Source organism: Bos javanicus, chromosome 10 (assembly GCF_032452875.1).
Source record: "Bos javanicus breed banteng chromosome 10, ARS-OSU_banteng_1.0, whole genome shotgun sequence".
NCBI classification, from domain to species: Eukaryota; Metazoa; Chordata; class Mammalia; order Artiodactyla; family Bovidae; genus Bos; species Bos javanicus.
In genome coordinates, this window is record NC_083877.1 from 27,579,406 (window position 1) to 27,588,776 (window position 9,371).

General features: G+C 39.8%; 1 protein-coding gene across 1 annotated transcript; it reads right to left on the bottom strand.

Annotated features, from left to right (window-relative positions):
- Nucleotides 1-2,218: 2,218 nt before the first annotated feature.
- On the bottom strand, nucleotides 2,219-3,367 carry LOC133255213 (olfactory receptor 4F15-like). The gene is made up of 2 exons (XM_061429756.1): nucleotides 2,419-3,367; nucleotides 2,219-2,225 (listed from the first exon to the last, which is right to left on the bottom strand). The coding sequence occupies exons 1-2, from the start codon at nucleotides 3,342-3,344 to the stop codon at nucleotides 2,219-2,221; spliced, it is 933 nt and encodes a 310-aa protein (XP_061285740.1). The 5' UTR covers nucleotides 3,345-3,367.
- Nucleotides 3,368-9,371: the final 6,004 nt, after the last annotated feature.

The following is a 9,371-nucleotide window of genomic DNA, read 5'->3' on the forward strand; positions in this document are numbered from 1 at the left end:
GCTCAGTTAAACACTTTTCTATTCCTATTACAAATTTTTTTTATCAATTATTTCCTATAAAAGTAGAAAGTCCCTGCTCCAGTTCAAGATGACGGCATAGCAGGAGGAGGACTCTGCTGGGTTTACACACTGGGTTTACAGCTTCATGTGGAACAACTTCCTCTGAAAACTGACTGAGGACCTCCTACTGGGCCAGACCAAGGAGAGAAGCCCACAAGCAAGCAGGTAGAGGAGGCTGGGGCACAATCCAGCCATAAAACTCCTCCCCCACCCCAGGCTCAGCAACCCACAGTCAGGCAGGAACTCAAAATCCAGAGTGTCTCCCTGAGAAACAAATGGTTTGAACCCCACACCAGGCACCACCAGAGTTAAACACGTGCACCATAATGAGGAGCTTCCAAAACGTCTAGCTTTGAAAACCAACAGGGCCATTTCCACAGAACATCTGAGAAATGGCTAAAGTTCTCAGGCTCAGACTCACCTGCCCAGGGCCCAGCTCAGAAACAGCAGACCCAGGGCCGCCCAGAAGTTGCAGGAGAAGCTCATTTACTTTGTGCTTGTCCTGGAGGGTGGCCTGGGGTGGACAGGATGGAGGTCTGGCAAACAACTGGAGGCCTGCAGGGCGCCATCCTGGAGCGAGACTGGCGGCACATTCTTCAGGCTCCCACCCCGCTGGCGCTGCTGGGATCTGCCCAGGGCTTTCACACACAGCTGGTGTCCACGGATAGTCCTCGGATCACCTGCTGTGAGGAGGCCTGGCCTTGCGTTCCTCCCTCTCTCAGGACTGTAACAACTGGAGAGACAGTTCTTGGCAGGCTGCCACCTCCAGGGCACCAGACATATAGAAGACTCACCCACCTGTCTTTCTGTGCTCATCTTGTCCTGGAGCATCAGCCTGACCAGTAGCTTCAGGTTTAGTTCCTGGAGGGGCCCATGATGGACTTGCCTCCAGGGAACCTAGGCCAGTCCAGGACATCTTTCTGCTCTCCCTCTGCCACTACAGCTCACTGGTATCTCCCAAACAGGAGCTTATACACACATCTGGAGCCCCAGTTTTTGTGCTTACAACCCAGGGAACACTTCCAAATCACCTCACTCTGGTGGACCATGGGGCTTATGCTGTGGCCCCTCAGGACTGTATCTATTTCATACATTAAATGCTGCTGCTTGAGGGTCTAGCTTCCCATCAGCCTGAATCTAGGATCCTCCCCTTTGGAACACTGAAAGATCTTGGCACATCCTCAATTCCTCAGTCCAGTTCAATTCAGTCGCTCAGTGGTGTCCAACTCTTTACGACCCCATGAATCACAGCACGCCAGGCCTCCCTGTCCATCACCAACTCCCGGAGTTCACTCAGACTCAGGTCCATCAAGTCGATGATGCCATCCAGCCATCTCATCCTCTGTCGTCCCCTTCTCCTCCTGCCCCCAATCCCTCCCAGCATCAGAGTCTTTTCCAATGAGTCAACTCTTCGCATGAGGTGGCCAAAGTACTGGAGTTTCAGCTTTAGCATCATTCCTTCCAAAGAAATCCCAGGGCTGATCTCCTTCAGAATGGACTGGTTGGATCTCCTTGCAGTCCAAGGGACTCTCAAGAGTCTTCTCCAACACCACAGTTCAAAAGCATCAATTCTTCGGTGCTCAGCTTTCTTCACAGTCCAACTCTCACATCCATACATGACCACTGGAACAACCATAGCCTTGACTAGATGGACCTTTGTGGGACCTTTGTTGGCAAAGTAATGTCTCTACTTTTTAATATGCTATCTAGGTTGGTCATAACTTTCCTTCCAAGGAGTAAGCGTCTTTTAATTTCATGGCTGCAATCACCATCTGCAGTGATTTTGGAGCCCCAAAAATAAAGTCTGCCACTGTTTCCACTGTTTCCCCATCTATTTCCCATGAAGTGATGGGACCAGATGCCATGATCTTAGTTTTCTGAATGTTGAGCTTTAAGCCAACTTTTTCACTCTTCTCTTTCACTTTCATCAAGAGGCTTTTTAGTTCCTCTTCACTTTCTGCCATAAGGGTGGTGTCATCTGAATATCTGAGGTTATTGATATTTCTCCCTCAATTCCTGGGACCATTAAAAAGAAAAGGGCTGTTCGTACACTCACAAATGTTTGAGGGACAACCAAGAGTTAGGGCAGGGTTGAATCATAAGCTTCACCACCTGCACAGGGCCACTCTTTCAAGACTGGGACAGGTGGTTGTTTTACCTAATGCCTAGAAAACAACACAGAGAGTAGCAAAAATAAAGAAACAGAGGCACATGTTGCAAATGAAAGAAAAAGATAAAACCTCAGAAAGATAGTCCCTTCTTCATAAGGATTGGCTGTTAGGAACAGAAAGTCTATCAATAGCCACTTGTTAATTTTTTGTTTCAATAAAGCCATCTAGTGATTTTTTTTTTTTTTGCCTAAAAGTCATAAGCTGGCAGAACATTCTCCTCATTGCCATCTTCATCTGTCTGTTCCTGAGTGTGTAGATGACTGGATTGAGAAAAGAAGTTAAAACTGCATCAAATATGGCTAGAAATTTATCCAGATGTGTTGGAGGAGAGGGTGATAGATAGAAAAAAATCAGTGGACCAAAGAACAGAACCACCACAATAATATGAGATGACAGAGTGGAAAGAGCCTTGGATGAAGCACCTGAGGAGTGTTTCCAAAGAGTGACTAAGATGAATATATAAGACAGGATGAGCAAGAAGAAAGCACCCAAGGAAATGAATCCACTACTAGCAGTGACCATGAACTCCAGTTTATAGGTATCTGTACAAGCAAGTTTGATGAGCTGAGGAAGGTCACAGTAAAAGCTGTCCAAGACATTAGGGCCACAGAAGGGCAAGTTTACCACAAAAGCCAGTTGAGTCAATGAGTGAGTAAGACCAATGGTCCAGGCAACCACTAAAATAAAAATGCACATTTGTGGGCTCATGATGGTCAGGTAGTGGAGAGGCTTACATATGGCCACATATCTGTCAAAGGCCATGGCGATGAGCAGCACCATTTCTGTGCCTCCCACAGCATGGCCAAAGAAGATCTGAGCTATACAGCCCCAAAAGGAGATGACTTTTTGCTTCCTGAAAAGATCACAGATCATCTTGGGTGCTGCAATAGAGCAAAATATCAGGTCAATGATGGAGAGATTTGCTAACAGAAAATACATTGGGGAGTGTAAGTAAGGGTCACATGTCACAGTGACCACTATAAGGAGGTTTCCCGTCATACTTGACATGTAGAAAAGACATGAAAAGCAAAAAAGAAGAAGCTGGATCTCCCAGGAACTGGAGAGTCCCAGCAACACAAACTCAGACACTACAGAGTGGTTGCCTCCACTCATTGATTCATTTAGTTGTTCATTCTCCTGTTACCTAAAGGAAGAAAATGAGACAATTAAAATTAATACTGTTACATTACTGCCATCTATGGAAAAGTGCATAAATTTTTAAAGTCGAATATTACCTGAGAATTCCACAAAAATCAAATATTTTCCTTTTAGCCATTATTCCTGTACTTTCATATGACAATGACTGCGTGCCAGGTGGCCTGGCTAACACAAGGAATGGTGAGCAATTTGTGGACTGGTACCCAGAGGTCCACCTGATGAAAACACAAGCAAAGCGTCTTCAGTGTTAAATTGCTTTATCAGTGTGATCAATGTTAACCATACTCTCCCTGATTATTGTATGTAATAACCAATCATATATACTAGATCGGCAAAGAAGATTATTCTATGATAAAAAGATTTGTAAGATCCTATGACTAATTTCATTGCTTAAGCCAGAAATGATCCTTCCTTATTTTATACTTCCCAAAATATTTTTAATTCTTTAGTATCCAGATCAAATGGTACCTCATCTAACCTTTTTCATAACATACCTGTATATCCATATTTACTTACTCTATTTACAGTTGGTCACATGTCTACTTTCTTCATATAATTAAACTACTCAAGGTTATAAATCATGATGCCTTTAAATTTTTATCCTCATATAATATCTTGCAAATATTTCTAGTGGAAAAAAAATATTTTGGAATGATTTGACCAAAATCTTTCCTATATATTAACTCATTCCCTTCAACAATATTTATCAAGTGCCTACTATGTACCAGGAGTAGTCTGAACACTAGAAATAAAGCCAAGAACAGAAAAAACACAACACTGTAAATAAATATTATCCCAGTAAAAAGAGTTCCAATGATATAATCAGATATAAACAAGGAGATTATTAGAAGCTATTGCAATAATCCAAGCAAGAGATGATGGTGACAGATCAGGGTAATAAGGGGTCACAAATAGCAGGACACTACTTAGCAACTGAACTGAACTGAACTGAGTGAGACAATGAGATATGGTTACAATCTGGATATATTGAGATGATGCATAGTGAAATGTCCAGCACTATAAATAACCCTGGAAGTTTGGAGACTATGAAGTAATGTACTTCATTGCAGAGTTTTTATATGAAAATAAACAAGAAAGACCCAAATCTACAAAATTAAGGAAGTTGCTGATAAAGTAAATATATATTTAGTCACCACATTTAATAAGGACTGTACAATACAGAGACATTTGAAGCTTTAAGAACAGAGTCTGAAGGAAACAAAATAATCTTTTATACAACAAGTAAAAACTATGGAACTCAATAGCCCAAGTAGTGATACAGGCTGAGAATGTTGTCATAAAACAGTTGGAACTTTTGCATTATATATATCATAAACAATATATTAGCCACCTTTACTATAATAAACAGCAAATGTTATAAGAAAGCCATTCTCTTTCTTTGTTATATGTATTCATTCTGCCAAGACATCTAGAGTTGTAGTAGAAGGTTGTGTGTACTTAACTAAAGACTGCTAGATGTGAACATTGGACTATTATAGCCAAGTGTCTTTTGTACCTCTATTTAACTTTACTCTGCAGCTCTAAGTGAAACAGAGAAGATCCTCCCCGCTAACCTCTCTTTACAGCTATAAAACCAAGGTGAATTAAACAATCAGGAATATTTAGATCTGAAAATAAAGAACTAATAATTGCCCACACTATAATAGAACAACTTTGCTGGCATTGAAACCTAGTAATCATAAGAAACCTCAGCAAAATAAAATTGCGGTTTCTTCCCACTTTCACCCATGGCCAATAGTTAAAGAATTCCTACACATACCCAGTTTTATAGGATCAAGTGAGGAGGGGGAAGTAGTTGAAGCTATATTCAAACAATTCCTTGAATGTTAGAAATAAAAATATATAAAGAGATATGACATTTCATCATAACTCACCAAAAGCTGAAGGAAGATAAGCTTCAATCTAAAATATAAGAGAGAAAGCACCACTGGAGTGTCAATAACTAAAATGATGTAAGAAAAGGAAAAATATTAATAAGGGACTTATATTATTATTATCTCCTGCATGAGCAAATCATTGCTTAAACTGGGTAACTCTCATACCCAGTTAGATTTAGTAGAATATTATTTATTTTTACCTTTGTTAAAGTAAACCTATTGCCAACCTTTGTTAGTGACATAAACCACTGAAGATCTGTGCCTGAAAAATTACTAATATAGAAGTATTAATAACCTCATTTAAAAGAAGAGACATATACCCCTCAAAAATGTACTTTGCTGAGTGATTGCAAATTCCAGTCTTCCCATCCTGATCTGTATGCTAGCTCATTTTTAATAATTTAACATTTAATAGCTACTTTTTAAAAGAAAATTTCTATTAAATATCTCTGCAGTCATTTCAACAGAAATTGCATGATCGAAAAGAAAAACAGCAGTAGGATCTAATTAGCTGTAGGGATGAATAATTCATGGCTGAAGATTTGTCACATGAAATAACAAAATCACTGTAGAGCAAAAAAAATCAGTCATGAGATATGGTGAATAATTTCCCGAAACATAAAATCTCCTTTTGGGGTTGAACTATGAACTACACTGCAGAAGTGTATCAGTAATAATCATAGGTGGGAGAAAAGGCAGAATGTATTCAAAATACTTCTGCAGTATGTGTACCTTTATTGTAGGACTTATCAAATGCAGGAAATTATGACCTCTTAAATCTCTCTTCTTAAAACAATGTGCTCACTGAAGATGATTAAAAACTTCCCCACAGGGGACATTTCAGTCAGTTCAGTTCAGTTCAGTCACTTCAGTCGTGTCCGACTCTTTGCGACCCCATGAATGGCAGCACGCCAGGCCTCCCTGTCCATCACCAACTCCCGGAGTTCACTCAGACTCACATCCATCGAGTCAGCGATGCCATCCAGCCATCTCATCCTCTGTCGTCCCCTTCTCCTCCTGCCCCCAATCCCTCCCAGCATCAGAGTCTTTTTCAATGAGTCAACACTTCACATGAGGTGGCCAAAGTACTGGAGTTTCAGCTTTAGCATCATTCCTTCCAAAGAAATCCCAGGGCTGATCTCCTTACGAATAGACAGGTTGGATCTCCTTGCAGTCCAAGAGACTCTCAAGAGTCTTCTCCAACACCACAGTTCAAAAGCATCAATCTTCAGCGCTCAGCTTTCTTCACAGTCCAACTCAGGGTCCGTTTAGCAATGTCTAAAAACATTTTTGGTTGTCACAACTGTGGCAAAGTGTGGTGGGAAGGGAGAGTGAAGTTGTTACTGACATCCAGTAGGTAGAGGCAAGGGACGCTGGTAAACACCCTATAATGCACAAGAACACTACAGCCTGCCACGACAAAGAATTACCCAGCCCCGAATTTGCCAAGGTTGAGAAACCGTACATAAATGATGCATTTTGTCAGGGATAGATCAGAGTCTTATTTTTGTCTACTCTCCCAGGCCCCCACTACCATTCTCGTCACAAGATGTGACTCTAATTAGTGTCTGTTATTAGTAAATGACTAAGTGGATGGATGATGGGTGGATGGATGGATAGGTGGATGTAGAGAGGGAAGGATGACTACCAAATGGACTGACAGATGATGGAAGAGAAGCAAAGGAAGAAGGATCTCTAAATAATGGCTAACTAGTTATTTTTAGAAAGAGTGGGAGCAAACAATGAACCACACTCCATATCAATGTAAACTTTGTAGAAGAATTCAAGATCTCTTCATACACACACACAAAAACACATTGACCACATTCCTAATACATTCCTTAATTTTGTAGATATTTTTGGAACTTTTCTAGTCATTCAAACAATAAATCTGAGAAATAACATACCAATGTCCCCAAGGATTAGACAATAAGAAATGACAAGTATTCACATTGCTTTGTAAATTATTTCTTCTGATCACTTTTTGGGAGCAGCAGCTACCTCTTATGTAAGTATTTAAGCAATTCAGAGTTTTGATTTCCTAAAAAGTAGCTCAATCAGTAACAAGTCTGCCTTCAATGCAGGAGACCTGGGTTTGATTCCTGGGTTGGAAAGATCCCCTGGAGCCGGAAATGGCAACCCACTCCAGTATCCTTGCCTGGAGAATCCCATGGACAGGGGAGCATGGCAGGCTATAGTCATGGGGTCACAAGAGTCAGGCATGACTGAGTGACTAAGCACAGCACAAAAAAAGCGAAATAAATTTGGAACATCAGGTACTGTCCAAGTATAATGAGTCTAAGTGAGGTACATCAGAGGAAGAACTGGATAAGGAAAGAGGAAAAATGGGGAGTCTAGAAATGAGTCTGATGTTCTAAATAGGAAATGAAGTAAATAAAAAACTGAATACCAGATGACATTAACATGGATTCGGCTTGTGTCTTCAAAGGTAAGAGTTGCACCTGGTTGAATACACAAGCCCAGGGGAAGCCATAAAAGTGCTCCTCAAAGAGTGACACTGAGCTGTTTTTGGCTCTAAGTTAAACTGAGCTTGCTCTAAAAGAACACTTTGAATCTCCGGGACTTTCATCTACTGCCATGCTCTTCTCAATTAAAGGTCATTAAAGTTACAACAACTCTTTAACATTTGCTGTCTAAACACTATCATTGTTTTGAAGATATATGTAGGTTTGGTCTCCTAGAAGAGATTCTCATCCATTTCAAGTTTATAGTTGAAGAAAATGAAGAGAATAGGTGTCCTACTACTAAATCCCATAGGATTTAGTGTCCTACTGAATAAACCAGTAAGTACATAAAGAAATTTCTGATCCAGCACAAATAATACATCACTGGCATACTTAAATCATCAGAGATATAACACTTAAAAATTTAGTATCCCTATGGTTAGGCTGTCCCTATTCTTTATTAATTTGACAGTCTAAAACTTCTCTGCTTTCAAATGAACTTTCTAGTTCTCCAAGTCTATGTCTATTTATCTGTTGCTCTGTAAAAGTAAGATAGAGACGTTGTCAAGAACCCTTTTAAATAAATCCTACTGTCCTTGATTTAAGTAACAATTAGATTGTTCCTTTCACCTTTCTGCTTAAGATCAATTTTCATACCTCTGGATTCCTAAACATGTTTTTTTTTTTTTCTAAATCTTAGGTATTTTACATTGTGGTGGCCAAAAATAAAAAGGGAAAAAATAGCTAAATGCCCAACAAATATGGATAATAGTAGAAAGATTAAATTTCCTTCAATACCATTATAGCAGTTTTTCTAAATAACAGCTGAAAACAGTAGGTTAGTAATGAGACATATAGACAGGGTCAAGTTTGTTCTCAGAAAGACAAATGATCAGTCTGTCCTTCTCCAGATTCTATGTACATCATTTAATTTTAGTCCCAAGAAATACCATGGAGAACTAGTCTCCAGGGGCTTTTTTTCCTTTTTTCACTTTTCTATAAATACAGAAATAAAACAGAGTAAGTGATCTTGCCTTCTAACTTCTGAGGTTACTAATTTTCTTCACTCTTATCAGAAAGGTTAATGAGGTAAGAAGTAAATAAACTCTTTCCTAATCATCACCTGAACCCTCGAGTGACAAGACATTGCACAAGACATTGCATTGTGCTGACCTTTATGTCCTTCTTGATGTTAGTTTCCCTCTGGAAGCCTAAGACACATGTCTAAGCACATGTCTAAGCCTAAAAGCCTAAGACACATGTCTAAGCATAAAAATCCAAGTCAGTTATTCACCTCTCTCCATAATCCATAGCCCTAATGAGATCTGCTGCTTCTTCCCTACATTATAACTTATCTAACTACAACTAAAAATCCATTTGATATCTGCAAATGAAGATTTGCCCACTAAGACTGTTTTTCTGAAACTAACGATCAAGTTTAATTTTTTTCTCTTGTTAACTGGACTTTTCATTTTTCCACCAACCCGTTCCCAGACCACAGCATCTTCAGAGAGCTAAAGTACCATAGTAACTGAACTTATGTTTGTGCCATTGCTATTTTATAAAAAGCGGAAAGAATTAAACAAGGTAATTAATTAACATCTCTGCAGAAGAGCGAC

Excerpts from the sequence above, each read along its gene's own strand:
- LOC133255213 (XM_061429756.1), bottom strand. The coding sequence starts at position 3,344 with ATGAGTGGAGGCAACCACTCTGTAGTGTCTGAGTTTGTGTTGCTGGGA.